We start from the raw sequence: 23683 nt of genomic DNA on the forward strand, positions 1-23683 counted from the left end.
AGAATAGGAAACCATTTTTCCAGAAGCATCATGTTTCTCGAGACTGAATAATATTTACTGAACAATCACATGGCAAACGAAAGAATACAGTTTTACGCAATATTAGAGGTGAGGTGAAATGGGGTTTAACGTCACGTCCAAGATTGTTGCACTTATATAGCGACGTACGCAATATTAGAAAGTTTGACACGGCATTTATATGGATGACCATTCACGTCATCAGATTGTGATGACACATCGATGTAGGTCGCTGCAATGAGACAAAACTCATCAAAGTGATCAAACGAAGGTTAATCTTTTATCCAAAAACAACGGATAAATGAAATTGAAATATGGCCCAAACAACTTGTTTAACTGGATCCCCGTGGGGATTCTGTGTTTGAACTGGCCCCAAGCAACCTCTGCTCCAAGAGACGACACAATGGAGAGGGTGGTCAGGCTCTGTGATTTGGTTGATGGCATCTTGCCCCAACAGCGTGGATTGTTGATCATATCAGTTTTTTCTGTTCCAGGCTGCCCTCATGAAGAAAGTTTTGTCACGACGGCCATACTGCGGGCCGACTCTGACTCAATTACATAGACGTCAACGTCAATTGTGGGCACAGCGACACTTACGATAGACTTGGAATTGGAATCAAGTCGTCTTCAGTGATGAATCCTGATTTAATCTTCGATTTGCTGATGGTAGGGCGAGGGTGTGGAGGCGTCGTCATGAACGTTACGCCCAGTGTTGTGTACAGGAAGTTGACAGATTTCGAAGCGGAAGCGGATTTTTGTGGCAATGCACGTTCGAGGCTTCGTGTCATCCCTGGCCACCTGATCGCTGCTGCTTACCGCGACCAGGTACTGTCACCAGAACTTCTGCCTTTCATGGCAGCACATGGAAACGGTTTAATCCTCCAACACAATGGCGTCGTCTTCCCAATCATGTGTTCACAAGCATCACAAGGTCCATGCGGAGGCGTTGTCTGGCAGTTGTCAACGCACATGGTGGCCATACACGCTACTGAACTTGTGTGCCATCAGATTCTCGTGCTTGGGACTTATGATTGAAACTGTTGATGTTATTACCGAATACCGTAGGTGCTTGGAACAAATTATGGTTACCACCGTTAATAAATATCCTTCTTTTGACATTAATGATTAAAAATTACCTTCTCTGATACATTTATCCGTTGTATATAATATATGGGATTACTTTTAAAAATCTGAAGTTTTTAATTTGACTCTTTAATATTCTGACACTATCACGACAGAAATGAGCTTCTCACGTTGCACCCATGTGGGGAATCGAACACAGGCCTTCGACCTGACGAGGGAGAGCTTGAACCACAAGGCTACCCCAATGCTTTCAGAATATGAGTAATGTCTGTGAGTGATTATTCTGATTGAAACATGTGCATCATGTCAATGACAGTCCTACAAAGTGGAAAAGACAAGTGTTTTCTATACACCATTAATGAAATAGTCACCTGGCACGATGTTGTAATGGATGTCGAAGCCCATGTTTGTCTGACTATTGTCACTGGTGAAGGTCACGACAAAAGTACCATCAAAGTTGACTGTAACAAAAGGAGGTATGATAAGTTTTTAAATGACACAATGGAGCTTATTACACCCCTGTCACATTTTAACCAGGTCAATTACAACATAGTTATTTGGTATAAATTTTTGGGCAAGTGTCACCAATATACAAAAGATAATAGTTGTGTTTCTGTCAGAAAGTCCCTGACAACTCCGGATTTCTTAGACAAAATCTGCCCTTCGTTAATCATAAGAACAAATGTGTTTTAATTGATTGAAAATGATAAAAACCCTGCACTTACAAATTCGAGTCCCAATTTGGTATCCACACAGTCTCTCTTCGCCATTCATATCCACATATTCATTACAGACAGATGTGCTGTTGTCAGGGTCCTCCAGGTGGAACTGATTGAGACTAAAGACAATTGTCTGACCCACAACGTCGTCCACCTTTATTGTGAAGACGCAGTGTGTGCCGGTGTAGATGGAACCCCATAGGATTTCATCGCCATAACCAGGGTAGCTGTTGATGTAGCCCGTAGTGTCGGTCAGCATTATAATACATGAAACTGAGAAAGTGACATTGTTCATTTGGATGCAACTGATGAACAGGCAGGTTAAGTTTGTATTTTCTGAATATTCTCACGCATTTTGCGCCTATTATCGGTACCTCCTTCCAAAACAGATTGCAATTTCTCGCCCACTTTTGGCCACTTTTGCCCAGCTACATCTTGGGGAACAACTCACTACCCACTAAAAATACCGTTATCCAATTACGACATCATCAATATGCGAGAGGTATGTTCGAATGTCAAGAAATGACGCTATGATAGCACAATGTTTATTGTGACGTAAACCAGGCCTCATTCGTTATTGTTCTTTGGGATTTATCTCGTAGCATCTTATATTAGTATTTGAAGATGCATTTCAGGTGCAATAAATCTAATTAATCCTTAATCACGTATTTGTCATCTGAGATACTTACGGGGCCTTGTGTTGAAGTAGATGTTAAATTCTTCTGAATTTACAGAGTGATGACACCGCACAGGTAGCCCAGCCTCATCTGCTGAGACTGGAAACATATCAATTTACGATTTCTATTTTTTGGTGAGGTAGGGCCTTATGACAAATTACAAATTCCTATATAAGTGTCAGTTAAATGATCAGTTTTGATTTTCAGTAGAGCGTTTCAAGGCTGATAAGTGTGTTCCATTTGCTTCACATGTTCGACGACCCGTGGGGATTTCAGGTTATAACAGGTCCATAGCAACAAATGCTGGTGTATGATGGTTATAAAGGGCTAGCTAATGGATCGTGTGGCCAAGCTCTGTGATCTGATTGATTGCGTTTCATCGCGACTCACATGACGACGTGAGTCGTTGCTTATAATATCAATCACTGGATGGTCTAATCCAGGTTCGAATATTTACAGCCCGCCGTCATGGAATACATTAAACGTTAAACAAACAAACAAACCATATTCTTCAATTTCGTTTAGCTTATCTGCTCTAAATGCAAACATTTATAACAATGCGACACCCTATATTTAAAAAATGATATAACAATAGTACAGTATATTTCTTACAGCTGTACTGGCCATCAATAGCTCCGCAGTACTGTGTGCCGCTGATCTCCACATAGCTGTCAGAACAATTGCCGTTGTTGTCCATGTAGTTGTACGTCATAGGTAATGGACGCAAGTACAGTGTCATGAAGAAGGGGTAGTAGGGGGGACGAACGATGTATTCACAGTCCGTGCCTTGTGCGAGTGACACAGAGTAAGTATCCAAACTCCCTGACGTTGTGTGATATACTCGATCACATGTGTCTGCAACACATCGATGTTGTCAAAATGTGCGATAAGGGATGCCAAGGTTATAATGAGTGTTTTCCAGTATTACACGGACAAAATCAAAATCAACAATTAAGTCACAACAAACGGAACGAGTTGTGGAGGTTATACAAATAAATATATATTTCTGTGTACAGTTGTACATGCATCTTCATTTGGGGGATCAGGTTACAAGTTAAAACAGACTGGAACTGTAACAGAGATTAGCATTTGTAACCATCTGCACGTCTATGTCTATAACTATGTTGCTTGCACAAACGGTGTCAAACAAATTTCCTCACCTCACCCACGGAGGTAATAGACTAATACATTGGGTATTTTCTTTGCAATGGCTTCCGGCTGACCAAGAACAAGGGCAAGAGTCGGTATTCGAAACAGTAACACACCGGTTGTATGGTGTACATGTTCAGTGGTATTTCATCTGTCTGGTGACATAGATCACAAGGAAAGCATGGGACAATAATCATTAACAAACATGGCATCGCCCTTGTCATTCAGCGATCGAGTCGGAATTAACCATCGAGAATCTGGAAAAAACTACTGTGATAATTGCTTTCATTATTGAAAGAATTGTTTAATATAGTGAAAACCAGTGTCTTAATGGTGACGTAGCTAATTCACTTCAGAAGTTTGGGCAACTTTGGATTTATAAATTGCGAAACAATTTTGCGAGGGCACTAGCCAAGCGGGAACAGTAGTCATATCTTTGCTTGTAGACCTCTGCGGCTTGGAACCTTTTCAACAAATTAAAAGAGTTGGATTTTGCCGAAATATGTTCGAATTGCTACCTTGTTCCGTTTTATCGCTGTGTGTAGGTACATTTGACTGCACTTCGTAATGTTATGACAGGACAGGCCGACTGTCAACAACGTCTGGCTGTGGCCGTGACGTTTCATAGACTAGGGTTAGAGTAGCTTCCCTTTGATGAAGGGCAGTTGTTTTCCATGTAGTTACGCCGCTGCCTAAGAAACAGGTTTCAGTTGGAACTATAGTGGCTACTGTCACTGTCCGACTTACACATCTCTTATTATATAAATGCGCACATACCAGGAAAACTTGAATGTTGAGGAAATGTTTGTGAGAGATGGAAAGAGACTTTCGAGCACAGAATTGAAGAATGACATTATATGATAATGAGCTTATCACGATTGTGTGTTTGGGAAGAGTAAGTATCCTGTATTAGGAAGAAACGCTATGTATTAAGCTCGCCTAGGCTCGATGAAAACAATGTTCATTCTTAATATTTATTCAGGATACTAGTATGTACCCTCCCCAAAACACACAAGCGTGATAACCTCTCATGACACGATAGTATCAGTTTAATATTGAACAGTCGTAATAGGCTTACAGGTAGTGTCATGTCTGAAACGTGCAAGGAAGTATTTTAAATAGAAAAATTAAACATAACGAGTAAAGGAAATATTCATATTGTAGTGTTACATTGTCAGCGGGAGTTTGCCTCTTAAGTTTAACACAAAACTACTGTTACGGATTGTAATGACTGATTCAAAATACTTTTTAAAGCAAAGTCTGAAATGGAAGTCACCAATTTGAAACTAGTGCCGCAATGCTTAAGAAAGCTGCTTTCTTAGTGGCTAATGTCGACTTCCTGTTAGTAATTTCATTGGTCGGTCAAAGTTCGCGAAAGGTCTTTCTGACGTGACCTGTAATGGGATGTCCGCAGCGGTAGCGAGAACTTGTATCCGATTTTAATGAGATTGAAGTAACCTAGGCATGTGATTGATATTGTTTTGTTTATCTAAAGCAGTGATTGTTTATTGTTAAACAAGTTTATCTCTGCAGCCGTTGAAATATGCAGATACGGAGTACGTGGATCATTGTGTCGGACTAACGAGACTGATAAATGAGGGATTTCAGAAATTCGTTGTAAATCAGGTGTGTTGGAGTCGGAGTGCGAGACTGTCGGATTAACGGGTCTAAATAACACTAATTTAATCGATTCCCATCATTTGTGTCGGATAAAGCAGATTGTCGGATTAACGAGTTTCGGATTAACGAGACTTGACTGTACTGATACATAACGTTGTACCTGTTTAAGATGTGGTGCGAAGGAAATATTCTCTGAGAGAAACAGTGCTTCAGAAATAACTTTACGTGTAAAAAAATCCAATGTTAATTATTTACATGATACGTTTACAAACAAATATATAAATCAATAATCAGAAGTTTACATAGTTACCTAGTCACTAATTATTAGTAAACGCTGTTTAAACTTTGTGAACCTCCGACCTTGGGAGTTGGAGCCATGGTCATCGGTAATGATGCACGCTGCATTGTAGGATGTGACACATTCATGTAGAACGAGGATGAGTTGTCGTTCCCTGCGCATAACATCTGACGCAAATGCAAACCCAACAGTTTCAGGCGGATCACTGGTGCTTTGGTCTACAACAACATGAGGTGTCTTACGCAAGGAGGCGCACCGGTGCCAAGAGTTTGAGACACTGTTTATGGATCTGTCAAGGTCTAAAGCAAAGAAGTATTTATGGCCTACTTGCTTGAGTTGGTGTGCAGATGGGTGATCCAGTTGTATGGGAAGGGCAGTCAGGACTCCGTCTAATACTTGTGAACCGAGTGGGTAAGATTTTTGGACAACAAGCAATCCATCCTTGGAGATGGTTGCTGCATTTAGGTATCGTTTGATATCCCTGATGTTTATGACCTTCTTGGATGGTCAGGTACCTTGGAGAAGATGAGCATGTATTCGTCGAAGATCCTGGCACTCCTCTTGCAAGGAACGCCAAGCAGACCTGCTTGTGAAAGGAAGGCGGGTAGTTCCATTCATGATGTTCTCTATAGACAGTTGTCGAACAACAGAGCTTTCTGTGCGCTCAATGAAGGAGCAGATTTGGCAAGAAGGAATGTCACATTCTGGTGCGTTTCTGCTTGCAAAATCGGATGGCACATTTGCAGAACCAGCAAGGTGTTGTATCATTGCTTGGTAGCGGCTAACTGTCGATAAGAAGGTAGACACCCGAGGACTAGCAGAGAACTCCCCACGGCATAACTTCTCAAATGCCAAAACACATGGTCTACTGTCGTTAAGGATACATGCTTTGTGTTTTGACTGGATAGTGAAAGGACTGAAATGCTTGGTAGCGATAGCAATTGAAAGGGCTTCCACTTCACATGGTAACCATGCGACCTGTTGTCACAGAAGCTTGGGACTGAAGAAACCTGCTAGTCGTGGCGAGTCACTACGTGTTACAATATAGTGTTGCTCCAATTCCTGGCTTCCTAACAGCACCATCAGTTACAATCCAGAGTTGGTCATCGGGGTGAGGCAGTACTATGGATTTGTTGGATGCGAGACCAGTCTGTGCTGTTTTGAAGGCATCGAGCAAAGAGTCAGACCACAGAAGCTTTTCACTGGACTGGCGACCGCCCACGTCAGCATCAAGTGGGGCAAGGAGTGTGGAACAACCAGATATTACACGGGACAAGACCTTGTAAGCTCCTACAAATGACCGTAAGCCATTCACTGTTTCCGGAGGTGAACAAGAAGCCAGAGTTGATATGCAGTGTTGACTTGCTTGAATGGATCCTTGGTGCCATTGCCATCCTAGGATGTTTTTTATCCTGGGAGCAATAACTGTCTTGTTAGGATATAATCTGAGATTGTTGTGTTTGAGCACTTCAAGTACGCGTCTCCAATGACAAAGTAACTCATCCGGGCTATCAGCACCACAATAAAGGTCGTCGGCAAGCTTAGCAATCACCCCTTCCTCTAAAAGATCCCCTAGTACGTGGCACATGAGCTCCTCCAACGCAGTTTCAGAGCCCGGCATTCCCATTGCAGACCTGGCATAAACTCTCACACCATGGAACGGGGTCACTATATCGCAGTATTTCATCAATTCTTTGGACAGAGGAATCTGATAAAAGGCCTTGGTTAAATCTGTGGTTATAATGTACTTCCACTTTGGCAATCTGTCTTAGACAGAAGGTTGTGGCTTACTGTATCGTCCTACATCAGAGAAGGTGGTCACCAATCTATAACCACCACTGGACTTCTTGATTAGGAAAGAAGGGTTGAGGTATTCTACTTGGATACCTGCATCTTTGTATGACGCTTGAGATAATTGCAAATTCTGGCCAAGTAGATGACAAGGTAGAGCGTCCAGGTCTGGTATCTATGCGGGGTTCTATGGCAAATGTGAATTCCGCAGGAGCAAAGCTTTCGGGAAACGGCACCTCAATAAAATCTCCAGGCCATATGGTAGTAGAAGTGTCTGGGGCTCTGAGTACACAAGCTCGTCTCACAGCATGTTTGTCACCAGTTGTTTCTGTGGAACCGTATGTGTATGTCGAACCATCACCAAGTATGATCTGATGTTTTGCCTCCCAAAATCGAACTCCTTATTGTCGCGTGTGAAAAGGATTCTTGTCTCTCCAATGACCTTCAGTGGGGAAGAGCCATCTGCCTGAAGGGCTGACTGAGAGCGCTAGTCTTCATGTCAGCGCCGAAGCCTGTTGCTGTTGAGGGGCGGATCATATTACCAGTAGCTCCACTATCTACAGTGACTCGTGCCGTCCGGTGGCCACAGAAACAGTACATATAGTGTGACTGACGGACTTGCACACGAAGAGTGGAGACAGGTTCGGTGGATGGCTCTGCACACACATTTTCAACCGTATCACTAGCATCGTCAGTAGGGTCGTCAAGTATACTGGCAATTTGTCTCGCTTTGACCATGTATCTCCGGTCATGATCTGGAAGGAACTTGCACTCGCTGAGATAATGAACATGATCGCTGCGTCCTGCAGCTTTACACAGTGGACATGATTTTGGAAACTTTCTAGCCGTTTGTTGTGCTTTAGTAAAACGTGAGAATGACGAGCGCTGTTGTGAAGTGTTTGTCCTCATAACCTTAGCATCCTCTGCTGTGCGGATTTCATCTAAAAGCGAATCGAGAGCCTGTGAGATTTCAGGTTTCAAAGAGGAAATTGTTCGTGGACGAAGATCAGTCCCATAACGTTGATTGACGAGCATTGGAAGTTCAACATGTATTAGCCTCAGCCATGTGAGCACAACAAAATTTTCTAACGATGGTGACAGTTCCTCGTCCTCTTCAGGTGCATTGCCATGGTGGGTTATTCCCCCTTCACGGCAGAGTTAATTGTCCTTCACAAAAGCCATACGTCTCTGATACAAATCTTCCGGTCTCTCGTCAGTTTCAAGTTTGATTTCGGCAAAGTCAATGAAATGAGCGCCAGTTGCTTGGAACCTGAAATGTAGGCGTATGGCATGCCATATGGCATCTACAGACGTTGAGGATTTTATTATGGTGCTCCGGGAAATTATCGGACAATAATTGGCAATCTGGCCGAGCATGAGCTCCAAACTGCTAACCTTTTGTCTTGCAGTTCTTCTAATAGCTTCACGGACGTCTTCCCCGTCGTCAGTCTTGCCCCTGAGTGGCGTGGCCCTAGTTTTTTTATGCCAGACTGCCCCGTCGGCAAGACATGGAGTAAAATTTGTGTCCAAAGATAATGTATAAAGGAGATTTTGCCTCCAGTTCTCGAAAGAATTTACAGTCTCAATCTTACCGAGGCACCATTGCTTCGGTGCACGTTGAGCGTTGGCCATAATGACAGTCTTGTTTACTCTGCGTTATCCAGGCACTCTACCGCCTGACCTGTTGATCACGTTCAGTGAAAGTATGCAAGTACTATAGCTCGTTGTGCCGCCTGCTTCTTTAGACGTGAGTTCAAACCCGCTGCCACCACGCCAGTTAGGTTTGGAGGAACTGTACACTTGTCACACATCGACAGGACACAGGTGAACGCTTGACGACATTTACGAGCGCGAAACCCAGGCGAGCCTCCCAAGACAGGCGAGCTACCAAGGGGAGCTAACTCTGCTTACATTAATACATGCCAAGCAAACCTGCGTTGGCGCATGACCTCGAGGCGAGGTCAACCTTCAAGCGATGGTTTATATACGACGCCACATAAGTATGTAAAGAGGTGCATTTCGAGTCGAACGGTAGCATATATACTAGCCACATAAAGAAACTGTGCATGGAGAAAATATATTCTGGATTGAAATACAACACAGCAAGAACAAAAAGATGCAGACGCTTTAGCAGCTGAATGATCGGACCATAAGAAAATGTCAACGGGACCTGAACAACATCTGTTACGATGACGTCAGAAGATCAAAATGGAGTAGGGGGTCAAACGACAAAGTCACAAAGTCAATAACGGGTATGACCACCCTGTGCTTGAATCACAGCAGTGCATCGGCGACGCATGGAGTCCACCAAATGGGCATTGAAGGCCTGGGGAATGGCCTGCCATATCCTCCTCAAGTCCTGTGCCAAGTCACGGACGTTATCTGAAGGATGTGGAAGACGACGCAGACGGCGCTCCATTTCATCCCACACGTGCTCTACTAGGGAGAGATCTGGAGAATTTGCAGGCCATGGCAGTAACATGACATTGTTATGGTGAAGGAAATCCATTGCGACCCTAGCCGTGTGAGGACGAGCGTTGTCCTGTTGAAATGTCAATCCCGGGCCATGACGTTGCAGGAAAGGAATGACCACAGGCCTCAGAATCTGATCTCTGTAGCCAACACCGGTGAGATTGCCCTGAGCAACCACCATAGGGGTTCGATGTCGTGCTGTTATCACACCCCAAATAATCACAGAGCCACCTCCAAAACGATTCCTCTCCACAATACAGTTGCGTGCATAACGTTCTCCCAAACGCCGGTAGACACGTTGGCGTCCGTCACTGTGGGAAATGTTGAACCTCGATTCATCTGTAAAGACAACATTTCTCCACCATATTCAAGGTTGGCGAACATGATTTCGACACCATCTTAGACGGATGACGTGATGACGGTGTGTCAGGGTGGGACGTATGGCAGGGCGTCGTGGTCGAATCCCGTACTGACGTAAACGATTTCTGAAAGTTTTGGGATGGATACGGCGCAGTCCAGGAATTGTCTGGGACGTCGTTACTGCCGTTTAGAACCTGTGTCGGAGATGTGTAACTCGAATCCATCTGTCCTGTCTTGGCGTCGTTACTCGGGGACGTCCTGAACGTGGGTGGTCGGCAACGTCATTTGTGTTCTGATAACGCCTCACCAATGCCGATATCGTGTTACGATGGCACTAGAAATATGTTGCCACCTGTTGTTGCCTCGTTCCCGCTCGGATCATTCCAATGGCTTCATGACGCTGTGCAGCTGTCAATCTTGGCATGATTTGCTTGTGTCTGCGCCTGAGAAGTTTTGAATTTTTGAATGACCACAGATCATGCTTTCCAAAGTGACAGCGAATTTTGAGATGCACATGCTGTGTACAGCTGCACAGTTTCACACAGTGCACAGTTTCTTTATGAGGCTAGTAGATAAGGATGAAAGTTATACTTACTGCTGTTGAAAATTAAGTTTATAGAACAATTATGGAAAACACCCCGATACATGAACCCTCCCATGATTAATGAATGTGTGGCATGTGTTTGGACTGTCGGAAACCAATTCGGACCATGTGGAAGGGACTGGTGGGGATTGATTTGAAACTTTTGTGTTCTGTGATAATTTTCAACATCATGCTGTGTTATATTTGTCTTGTGTAATACTTTGCTAAGCTAGTGTTTCCTGTCACCCGAGATGGACCTACTGTATGACCTGATGCCAGCTTCATTTCTATGCCCCGTCCTTCTTCCTTCCGCTTTTCGGAACAGTAATTCCGTCTATACAGATATGTTCTCGTCTCCAGTGACCAATCGGTAAAACAGGTAGGCAATTTAAAAAAAACAATTTTAATGTAAGTTTCTTTCCTGACCTTTTTATGTTTTATGGTTTCTCAAATCTTGGATTTTTTCCCCGATACAATAGTGATTCGGTTTCGTTTATGATTGACCAGGAGCAGTGGCTTGGATCTGTGTCGGCGGCCACATCTGAGCATGGAACGACATTGTTTTCATTCGTTATTGTCTTGGTGCTAGATTCCTGTCATTTCCGAAAACAAGGCTTCAAAGTCAATATCGCTCAATTAATCAATTTCGTTCACCTCAGTAATTTTACAGAATTCATTGTCTTCACTTGCGTTATTTGTATCGATAGAAAGCAATTCCATATCCAAAGCATTTATTTATGACCAGACCAGGCGAAAATACTAAATTAATTATATTGCTGACAAAAGTAAGGATTACAAAGAAAGTAGTGTGAGTAAGTGAGTGAGTGAGTGAGCAATATCACAGCGGTGAACACCACAAATGGGCTTCACACATTGTACCCATGTCGGAATCGAACCCGGGTCTTCGGCGTAACGAGCTAACGCTTTAACCACTAGGGTACCAGACCGCCCCACAAAGAAAGTAGAAAAACTGGTTGATTGTAAACACCGATCGAGAATTCGGGGAACCCTGGAAAGCAGTTCCGGCAAACGTTCGCACGATCAATCTCACAAAAAAATTGTTCACATCGTGTGAACTTTTTTTGTCCGTTCACAGGTGTGTGAACTCCAAATATCGGACCACGTGTGACTGTCCATTCAGCCAATCAGCATGACAGAAACAGTGTAAACTTTAAAGTAAGAAATTATAATTACGTAAATAATCCTCTTCCTTTAAAGGTAGGAATTGACAATGTGAATATGCTAATATTTTCAGTATTGTATTGTTGTCTCTTAAGATTTAGTAGTACAACAAATCATCTATGTTACAATCATTATTATGCATTAGTTTTATTTAGTGTGTCAGATGTTCCTGTGTTTCTAAAGAGATGGAAATTAAGTAAATCGATCAAGTTAGATATAATTGTTCACTGAATGTTTAAAGATACACATTTATCCATTTAAGTACACATTGCAGGTTATTAATTTTGGTAACTTTTTATAAGTACTTGCATTCACAAGGAATATTCTTCAAAATGAACATTGATATAGCTTGTCTGTTTTTACGAAAGCCATTGTCAGTATCCTCAATATAGAAGGAGAGATTCCTAAAACCATTATGAAGTTAAACCAAAAAACAGAAGGTGAAATGAAATGAACAAGGTGAAAAAACGACCGAAGTTGTAAGAATCGGTGATGGTTCTCTATATACCATGACTTTTAGAATTAGGAGATAATGATTTATGCTCACTTGACTGCGCCTGGCGTTTTTTGCGGAGTGAAGACATCCGCTGCAACATCACGAAAAACAAATAAATATCGAGAAAACAAATTACTAGAGCACTGTATTTCAACTGCAAGTTTTATAAAGTGATAAATATCTTTAAGCAATAGTGGCTTCAAGTAATAGTGGCTTATTAATAGAAGTTAAATTAATGAATGTTGGTTGGTTGGTTGTTTTGTTGTTTAACGCCGCACTCAGCGATATTCCAGCTATATGACGGCGGTCTGTAAGTAATCGAGTCTGGACCAGACAATCCAGTGATTAATACCATGAACATCGATCCACGCATTTGGGATCGATGACATGCATCAACCAAGTCAGTGAACCTGCCCACCCGATCCCGTTAGTCGCCTTTTTCAAGCATAGTCGCCTTTTACGGCAAGCATGGGTTGTTGAAGACCTATTCTACCCCGGAATCTTCACGGGTCAAGTGTGAATGTAGTGAGGAAGTTTAACTGCTGCACATTTAAGCCTCAATATTTTAATGTATGTAGGTATGTACCATCAATTATGAAAGAAGCCTGTCATAAAAAAAACATCTTGTACTTCACAGTTGGATTACGTTATAAATGACACAACTATAATCTACTGGTGTACCTACCAGCCAGTTTAGGAGGCTGTAAGGTTCCGCGTCACACACAAGCACTAGACACAGCCCGACCAGCACTGTGGCCACGCCCAAGTAGAAGGTCTTCATCCCCACGGGGAAAACGGGCACCTTGATCCACGCGTGTGTGATTGACAGTGGGCACTGAAATGAATATATGTACTCAGCAAAAATCCAAAAATCGAATGGATACAAGAACAACCTTTCTGGTGTTTAAATCGGATACGAAAATATGAAAACATGTAACACAAACGCAACCTCAGCAGAAACGCACGATCTGATGACAAAAAGTGTCTTTCATGCAGCAATCATGCTATTGATTATGTAAACCAGGGTATAAGTGAGTGAGTGAGTTGGGTTTAACGCCGCTTTTAACAGTATTCCAGTTATATCGCGGCGTGTAAGCTTCATGTGGGAGGAAAGTCCGAAGTGATGCAGGTCTCAGACGTTTACCACTTCGGTGAAACCCACGAGCACGGGTGTGGTGCTGACAAACCTAGAAACATTATCGGGGTGAACCGGGATTCGAACCCACAGTCATAGGTTTCTGGCGTGCCCAAGGGACGCAACTCTGCACAGCGAATAGCGGCGCCTTAGACGACTGAGCCACCCGTGCCCCCACCAGGGTATAAAAGCACGCGTGTTGTAGGGATTCGGTATGTACTGTTTCTGCTTATCTTGAAAACTGCAACACGGAAAAACATCAAATTTTTCAAACATTATTTGAAGTATGGAGGTGCCTTGCTCACCGTATAAGACGTTACGTGGAGAATAGCCTGGCCCGACCCCCTCCGTGGTTTAGTGGTATAGCGTCCGGCCGGAGAGTGGAAGGTCCGGGGTTCGATCCCCGGCCACGTCATACCCAAAGACGTTAAAAGATGGTATTTGTTGTTACCCTGTCTGGCGCTCGGCATTAACGGGCTAAAACAAGGACTGGTCGGCTCGTCGTCAGTATACTGTGTCTGAGTGGGGTATTCATGTTTAAACTGCGGCATGGTATCTCAGTGGGCTAGCACTTTAAATCGGCATCAGCCCCCCCCCCCCCCCCCCCCCGCCACACACACACACACACACACACGCGCGCTGTATAAGTGCAATAATCTTTATATATATGTTTAGCAGGGACACTGTGATCCGACGTCTCCGTTCCAACAACCTCAGATGTCGCCGACCAGCACGCCGTCCTGTTCTCCAACCACGGCATCGACAAGCAGTGGGCACAGGGTCATCACAATTGGCGTCATCTTGAGTGGAGGCGTGTCATCTTCTCTGATGAAAGTCGCTTTTGTGTCTCCCATGCAGACGGAAGAGTCAGAATTTGGCGACGTCGAGGTGATCGTTCGCTGACAGAAACGTTGTGGAAAGGGATCCATGGGGTAGACCTAGCGTCATGATATGGACAGGGATTGGACTTAATGCGAGACTTTGACCCATGTGCTCTCTGAATGTTGGTCAAGGTCGGGGAAACGGCGTCACTGCTGAGCGGTGTATCGACCAAGTGATCAGACCTCACTTGTTCCATTTTTTGCACAACATCAACAACACATTTTCCAGCAGGACAACGCTCGTCCCAATGTTGCCAGAGCTACCATGGCCTTTCTGCAACAACACAACATCCGTGTTCTACCGTGGCCAGCCCTCAGCCCTGATCTGAACCCCATCGAACACTTGTGGGATGAGGTTCAAAGGCGTCTGCACAATGTGCGCCTAGTCCCTACAACTGCCGATGAACTACGCACAGCTGCTCTGGATGTGTGCAGGAGGATCCCTAGGGCCTTCACAAATCGTCTGATCCACTCAATGTACAGGAGATGGGTGGCAGTGATCAATGCTAATGGTGGTCACACCAGGTATTGACTGACATTTTGGCCATTGACCCGAAACTGTGTGAGCCCTTAACATTTGAAAAAAAACCCAATAATGTCATCTGCCTTTTTAATCCATCAAACTGTCTTCAGTCAAATTTTTGTCAATCTTGCCCTATTAGTATTTCTTGTCTTTACTGTTGAAAATCAATAACATGAATACTGCATACTCGATTTGCGTTTCTTTTGCGTGTGAGTATATATGAATATATATATATATATAATAATATAAATATCATATCTGTGCGTGCGTGCGTGCGTGCGTGCGTTTGTGTGTGTGTGTGTGTGTGTGTGCGTGTGTGTGCGTGTGTGTGCGCGTGTGTGTGCGCGTGTGTGTGTGTGTGTGTGTGTGTGTGTGGTTTTCATGTGTGTTTATGTACATTTAAGAATTGACTTTCACTTTGTGTGAGTTCACTGGAGTATGAACCTTCGTAGAGTGAAGTCCCTCCTGTATGAACGTCAATTCTTGTAATTTTTATCACAATTTCTTACCCCAAAGGATGTTGGCCAAGATCTATATACAATTTTATTTACTACGTGTGACTCCATGTTTACACTGACAGCCATACAACAACCAGCTATGTGGCGCAATTCAAAAAGAGAGGTGACATGAGCGTATGGATGCACAACTTACTCTTCAGAAACATCTTACGCAACTCATGTATTCAAATAATATCACCATAAGATGAGAAAGGTCTGTTAAGAACTACCTCATTAAGTCAGTCACAATGACAGTGCGTCGTAATAAACAAAGTACAGGGCGTCAAAATGGCCGACACGATAAACGTGACGGGAGAGATTTCGGGAGGTGCCAATGAATCCATGATGGTTACATGTTTTAGTCGTCATTGATCAATTGGCCGATCATTGAAAGGTGATCAAAGATGTGTCAAATAGACACTATATTATAAGGTAAAGTCATAGATTGCTGAAGACAGTCACTGTCAGCTGAGGCGGTACTACCATAGTGTGGATATGCCTTTCTTCGTTTTGTTCTCTAGAATGGGTCGTAGCGAGGCTATTCGTGAACGATCGTGCAGCCAAACTCTGACGTTTCTCATTGCATACTCAAACGCTGAGTACAAGATATATAGAATACTAAACGAGCTCCCGTGTAATATCAGTTTTATGAAACGAGTGAATAGTTGTGGTATCTGACGAACGAAAGCGAGTCAGATACCACAACTATTCACGACTTTCATAAAATTGGTTTTACACGGGAGCGAGTTTAGTACTTTATTTATTACTTGCCATTTATAATGTTTTTTATGAGTGTGAATAGGCAGACACCTAAACGATCCATGGCATAATCCAATTGATTTTAACAGAATAATACTTCAAACACGTCAAAAGTTGAAACGTATGAATTTAATATCATTCAATGGTCCACCTTTAGAATTCAGGCGTCCGTCCCACAAAATTATCGTAGCGCTAAGGCTATCGCAACTCACAAACTTTAACTTAGACTAACGACTGTCGTTGCGTTACAATACGATCGCCTTGTGGAACGGGGCCTTGCACCTCAAAGTTTACAATCACGTCACAATATCCGATGACGTAATTTGTGGAATTTTGTTGCAAGATCCACCGGCGAAACAATGCCATGTGACGTCAGCCTAGCAACATGGTTGCTGGGGTCATCGAGTGTGCATAAGCTCCTCCAAGTGATCTATCATCTCCACACGCAATGTCGTTGAATAAGCCAAGGGATGTTGAGAGCTGATGTTGATTTGTTCGTGAAACGTGTTCCGAGAGTACATAAGCACGCGTTTTGGTATTACACAATCTGTATTACAGCTGTATATTTATTAAACGGGTGATCTCTTCACGGGCAAGTAATAATAAATAGTCTGAATGATCAGTTATCTTGCACGAGATGTGCCGTCCGACTTTAAAGACTTTAAGAAAATCCTACCAGCAGAAAATAAATCTGTTAAACAAACTCTCAGTATCCCGTATGTGATCGTCTTATGCTCCCAATAGGTATCTGGATGATTGACAAGGAAGATTGTACCACTCTTCAGAAAGAACATTGCCGAGTTCCTGTAGAGTTCCTGGGAGGACGGAGCGTTGTGAGAGGGCGATATCCATCTCGTTCCGACAGGGTTGAGGTCTGTTGACCGGGCTGGCCACTCCATGCGGACAATGGTCTCCGGCACATAAGCAGGCATCAACGACACTGGCACAATGAAGTGCGTTATCGTCCAAGAGGATGAAGTCTGGTCCAGAAGTATGCGGTCCAAGGTACACATCCAGACTGTCACCCCTGTGGCGCACACCTGTCATTGGTCCCGCTGTTTGAGATCGACTCTTCCACCTCTATTGACTGCATACCCTTCGCGACCGGAGTCCATCCACACGGAGACGATTTCTGACTGACTGAGTAGAAACGTTAACGCCACTGGCGTTCCGCTGGTCATTTCTACGTATGGTGGCAGTCATGAAGTGATGGCGTCTTGCTGCAATCAGGAGAAACTTCCCTCTGTGTGATGGGACGCTGGCGACCACCTTCATGTCGCTGGTATCGATTGTTTGCCCTGCTGATCATACTTTGACTGACACCAAAGACGTTTGGAACGTGACTTCCAGTTTCAAGCATGCCTAGGCACCTTACGATTTCTTCTGTCATTTGACGTCTTGGACGCTGATCGGACATAAGGGCTTTCAGTTGTTACAATCTTCAGGAGCAAATGTTGTTGTTGATCCCTGATAATAATGTGCAACGATTCTGTCACAGTACATCCAAAGAATAGGTCTTCAGGAACCCATGCTTGCCGTAAAGGCGACTATGCTTGTCGCAAGAGGCTACCAACGGGATCGGATGTTCAGGCTCGCTGACTTGGATGATGCATGTCATCGTATCCCAAGTGCATGGATCGATGCTCATGATGTCAATCACTGGATTGTATGGTCGAGACTTCATTATTTACAGACCGCCGCCATGTCGCTGGAATATTGTTGAGTGCGGCATTAAACAACAAACAAATAAACAAAACAAAACATAGTGCCCATGACTGCATACATGACCGTCCATCATGGAACTGTGGTCCTACGGCGGTTACACATCATTGCGAACCGGGGTAATTGAATCTATAATTGTTGGATGATATTTTGTATCATCAAAACTTGATTCTTAGCCAACTTTTGTTAGTGAGTGTGTGAGTGAGTGAGTATCGTTTTACGCCGCTTTTAGCAATATTCCACCAATATCACGTCGGAGGACACCAGAAATGGGCTTCACACATGTTGCCAATGCGGGGAATCGAACCCGGGTCTTCGGTGTGACGAGCTAACGCTTTAACCACTAGGCTACCCCCATAAGCCAACATTTTAGTAGTTTATAGATAAATGTTTATTCAACAATCTCTTCAGACTACAGGACGAGGAGGAGGATGTGGCGGTCAAAATATAACGGTCTCTCAACTTAAGTATGACTTTGGTCATACCTTACTCATTGGTGATTATTTTGAGTATGAACCGGGTCATGTAAAAATTATTTTGGTGGATATATTTAACCAAATCGCTGCTTGTTTGTGTGGTAATTTTAATACAAGGTCTTCAATATTATAGAAAATGGATACAAAATCTCGCCTTCTTCAACGCCTACCATAAAGATACAAGTCACAACAAGTCTGCTACATTTCAGCAGACTTTCTATCAGAGGGGTTGTGTCACAATTACTCAAAAAGGCAGTGTAACACAAAGCCCACATTTGTTCATTCTTCGTCAGTCTAAATCCAATTTTCAAGTAAAGAGACACTGATATTAGACATGTCATTGGTTTGCCAGCATGTATGGAAACAATCGGAAATGTGAAGATCGAGGACAGCGATTTAATGCAGAGTTATGTTTTTTACCAAATCTGAAACAGTTTCGGATTGCAACAGATAACAGACTCCTGTGAGTTTTCAAAAGGTTAAATTTGCCATACAGACTTCAGAAAAAAATGAACATGCCAAAATGTCAATAGCGTGTGTGGACTCTGGTTGCGATGCAAGCAACACATCTTCGTCTCATGGAATAGACCAGGCGTCGCACAAAGTCCTGTGGGATATCTGTCCATATCTGCTGGAGCATGTTTCGAAGTTCCTGAAGTGTCCGTGGAACACGTGGTTGACGTCGAAGGCGCCGATCCATCTCATCCCACATTAGCTCGATTGGTGAGAGATCAGGGGAACGAGCCGGCCAGGGTATGACATTCACGTTGTTTTGTTGAAGAAAATCCTGAACAAGTCGAGCAATATTAGGCCGTGCGTTGTCATGTTGAAAGGTAATGAATGGGCCATGACGACTCTAAAACGGTAGAACAACAGGGCCGATGACCTCGTCTCGTCAATTGAGATTTTCCTCTACCACTATCAAACGGGTCCTCTGTCTTGCTGTAATGCACCCCATATCATAACGCTGCCGCCCTCAAACCGATCTTCTTCCATGACACAATGATTGACGTAACGTTCACCTCGACGTCGGTACACTCGAATCCGTCAATTGCTGTGGCTGAGGTGAAAACGAGACTCGTCAGTTAATAGAACTTGTCCCCACTGCATGACCGTCCAGCGTAGACGCTGTCTACACCACTGTAGACGTGCTGGACGATGGTTTCCTGCCAAAATGGGACGTCAGGCGGGTCTTCTGGCGATAATCCCTGCACATCTAAGGCGACGACGTACGGTTTGTGAAGAAATTCGTCGAAGGCCAGGTATGCTTCTTGCAGTCACTGTTGCTGGCTGGAAGCAATTTCGTAGGTGTGTTGTTCGAATCCAGTTGTATTGTCGATTATTGGTTACGCGTGGCCTGCTATTCCGAGGATGGTGTCTGACTGCATTCGTGTGTTCCCAACGTTGCCATACACATCAAATGGTGTTTCTGTGGACGTTAATATGTCTTGCAACATCACGTTGACTCGATCCTGCTTCAAGCATACCAATGGCTCACAGACGCTCATTTTCGAACAAAAAATCATCCAACAATGCAAATATAGATTAAATTACCCCGGTCTCTAATGTTGAATAATTGCGTAATTTTGTTGTTTTTCTGAGTGGTTGTTGTCAGCACGATGCTAAACAATGCCTATGGAATCCCGTTAATGCACATGTTTTTATACCCATTCTTGGGTAGTGAAATGCATGAGGCTTGCATAAAAGTCAATTTTTGCATGGTATGCATGCTTTTCTGTAGCAGTTGCGTTTTTGTGACTTGATTCCATACATGTACTACAATATTGAAAACCAAACTTTACTTGTTTGAAAAGTACACTGAAATATTCGTGTCACAGGAACTTTTGTTGTTGAGTATAGACAAAAATTTCGATATTCATTCGGTATTCGATATTCATTTTCCCACGTAATACATAACATTTGGAGTTTTCTTAGGGTACAGGTCAAGTCAAGACCGACTGTTTTTTACCCCTCCTGGAACGTCGTGTGATTTTTTCTCGAAATCAGTCATGCAGTTGTTTTGCTTATTCTGGATTGAGAGGGGTTCGTCTCCAAAGGAAAGAGTAAATAATTCAGGATGCACCAAATCTTTATATTGTATTACAATATCCACATACAAATACACGCTCAAACTGGCAAGGTGTATATATTTAGCTCATCCGTCAAGGTCGAGACTTTCTGAATGAATTTAAACGTCAACCCAAATGTCTTTCTGTATGCTCGCGGTGTTCAGGTATTCTGATGTGCGTTCTTAATGTTAGGTGTATTAAAGCCATAAAATAACATTAAGGGGCTGTGAATTGTAATTGTAAAGACATGACAGTCAGATAAAAGTCGTATTGTAATCATTAAAAAACGTTTCAAAACGCAAAACGAGTTTTTAAGTGGCCAACGCCATATGACACCAGCAATAGTTGTGTTGACAAAGGAGAGCGTATCGAAGAAATTGTGAATGTACACTTTTTCATGTGCAAGTCTCCAACTTCACACATGTTAAAATCTTTCAAAAGATTCATGATAATGAATACCCGTGAAACTTTAAATGTTATTTTTTTATCTGTAAAATTATTTATGCGTATACTTGTGTGAGATCGAAATGTCCGCAAATTTCTTTCCTTGTGGCTCATGTTGGAGTATGACCAGAAACCTCCCGTATATAACGAATAGTGACTGTCCTTTATCATGGGCCGGATGATAGTATGCTATTTTTTGCAAGCCATCAAGGTGACATATCAAGGCCGTAGTAAACTTTTTTTGACAGGGAGGGGCAAATATTTGTACAAGTATCACTTGTCCCCAACTTGATTCAAATAAAACTGTTTTCTATAAAAAAAAATCCAGGGTTTTCTATAAAAAAAATGAATTACTGTAATATAACTACTTCTCCATAGCTGGTATTCGTGACCATGTTGTTTTTGTGGTCGATTGTAATTAGGAGATAAATCTACTTTGTTTTGTAGTTTGATGTAGTTCTACTGTAGATTTAGATACCTCCTATTAGCGCGAGGTTTCAAATGTACAAATATGAGGTCTTATCTGCAGTGAGACTACATCAAATTAGTTTTTGTGTGTTTATGTCCATTCTCCCAAAGGACAATTTCATCGCAAACTGTTGCATAATTGCACTGCTTAGCCTCAACCGAGTCATTTCTTGGAAATCCCCACGATAAGTCATTTCTTGGAGGGGGCGGTCGGGTAGCCTAGTGTTAAAAGCGTTCGCTCGTCACGCTGAAGATCCGGGTTCGATTCCCGACATGGGTAAAATGTGTGAAGCTCATTTCTGGTGTCCCCCCGCCGTGATGTTGCTGGAATATTGCTAAAAGCGGCGTAAAACCATACTCACTCACTCACTCATTTCTTTGATATCACCAAGAGAACTCCCATTTAGGGCTCACAGGGTGTAAGAAATGGCAAAAGTTGGATAAATATCATTTTGAAGTTGCCCTAATTAGCAGTTGGTGTGAAATATTTCCCTCTCTTTCTCTCCACTCCGAACTTGGCTGAACTTGTGGTCCATGGCCGCCAAACTAGATGTTCATTGTGACAATGCTATCAAAAAATTACGTGGACCCAGGTGACAATCCCAATCACTAGTTCAACATTAACCTGATGCTATTCTGATATCGAATGTATACAATTTTATCGGCAGCCATTATTATATGCATCGATGCGTCGTCAGGGAGATGTTTTCATGCGAATGTTGTTTTCGTGTGTGAAAAGACTAAATTTAAAAAAATATTAATATGAAAAAGGATACCTCTTATTAACCAATCAGAATCAAGAATTCTTCAATGTCTTGGTAGAATTAATTATTTTTAACATACAGTATTATGTAATAGTACAATTCTGGAAAATTTCATACCATTTATTTATTTGTTGTTTTTGGTAAAATATATTAAGTGCAACAGATCAACAATTATGTTAGAACCAATATAAACCTAATCAACCTTAACGATATCGATATCGTAGATATATATGATGAATGTGCACTGCTTACTTTTAATGTATACAAATATTTTCTCTTATTTTTAATGTTACCCACAATGAACTGCCACTAGCTTATGTTTTATGTGCATACGATGTTCATTCTAGGTTCTTAGTCAGTATACGACCGGGAGAATATGAGATTAGACTAAAGTCAAAGAAAACGTCAGATATTTGTGACGAAATATGGAAGTAGTGAGTGAGTGAGTGAGTATGGTTTTACACCGCTTTTAGCAGTATTACAGAAATATCGCGGCGGGGTCACGAGAAACGGGCTTCAAACATTGTACCCGTGTCGGGAATCGAACCAGGGCCTTCGGCGTGAAGAGCAAACGCTTTAACCACTAGGCTACCTGACCGCTCTCAATATGCAAGTAACATTTGCAAGGAGAGCATATATTAAATGTTTACTGAATCCTCCAATTCACCGATTCCAATGTATGGAATCCTAGGAGGCGTTGTCGCCTTATAACAGTGTTACCAACCCAGGCAAACTGACCAAATTAACCAAATCGCGATATCGTCAACGCAACATTGTGACCAACTGTCGTATCGTCCCGTTCTGAAAAATACAACGTTGTGTTGTCGCACTTTCTAACGCATTTCATATATTAGACGGGGTGATAATGCGACAACGCGACATATATTGACCTCGAAAAATGTCGCGTTGTCGCATATTGATAAAATAAACAAAATATTTTATTCAAAACGCAACCCGCTGTTGCGACGTTGAACCTACGTCATTGTTTTCCAGGTTTATGCGACTGCGACATTGTGACAACGACCGTTCTAGGATTCCATAACACTGGCTTCATCCGGGCAATCCGACTATGAAGGTGTTGGAACTCAAGATATTAACACGATACATCAGTGTGTGCAACCTCATCTTTTCACACCTATTACTGAATAGACAACGGGATACCCTCCTTACTGAGGACAGCAATTAGATTACAAATTGGAATGAACATTAAAAACACGATCGTTGAGACACATTCAGGTATACCTTTCGCCCCAAAATCGTATGAAATAGATGTAAGAGGCTCAAGAGGTTTATCTAGTTATACATACATGACGACCAGTAGTCCTGCATTTTTAGACGTGTCACCATGCATATTTTAAGATGCTGGTACAAACAAGCGTACTTACCCCGTGAGATAATACCGCTCTAGTTCTTCCTCTCGACTTCAATACAACAGGAGAAGTTCTTTATGAGTGAGCAGTCATGGTCGAGTGCGTCCGTTTTATGCAAGTCCCTGGT

The 23683-nt window shown here is 42.7% G+C and overlaps 1 protein-coding gene and 1 pseudogene across 1 annotated transcript; both read right to left on the reverse strand.

Moving 5' to 3' along the window:
• Positions 1 to 152: 152 nt before the first annotated feature.
• LOC139476956 (cubilin-like) lies at positions 153 to 23608 on the reverse strand. The gene is made up of 8 exons (XM_071259509.1): positions 23572 to 23608; positions 13134 to 13283; positions 12500 to 12539; positions 3110 to 3352; positions 2510 to 2596; positions 1827 to 2093; positions 1473 to 1562; positions 153 to 250 (listed from the first exon to the last, which is right to left on the reverse strand). The coding sequence occupies exons 2-8, from the start codon at positions 13227 to 13229 to the stop codon at positions 153 to 155; spliced, it is 921 nt and encodes a 306-aa protein (XP_071115610.1). The 5' UTR covers positions 13230 to 13283; positions 23572 to 23608.
• LOC139476924 (uncharacterized) lies at positions 7466 to 8987 on the reverse strand (annotated as a pseudogene).
• Positions 23609 to 23683: the final 75 nt, after the last annotated feature.

The sequence above is a fragment of the Haliotis cracherodii genome, unplaced genomic scaffold, assembly GCF_022045235.1.
Source record: "Haliotis cracherodii isolate W230 unplaced genomic scaffold, xgHalCrac1.p SCAF_30, whole genome shotgun sequence".
NCBI lineage: Eukaryota > Metazoa > Mollusca > Gastropoda > Lepetellida > Haliotidae > Haliotis > Haliotis cracherodii.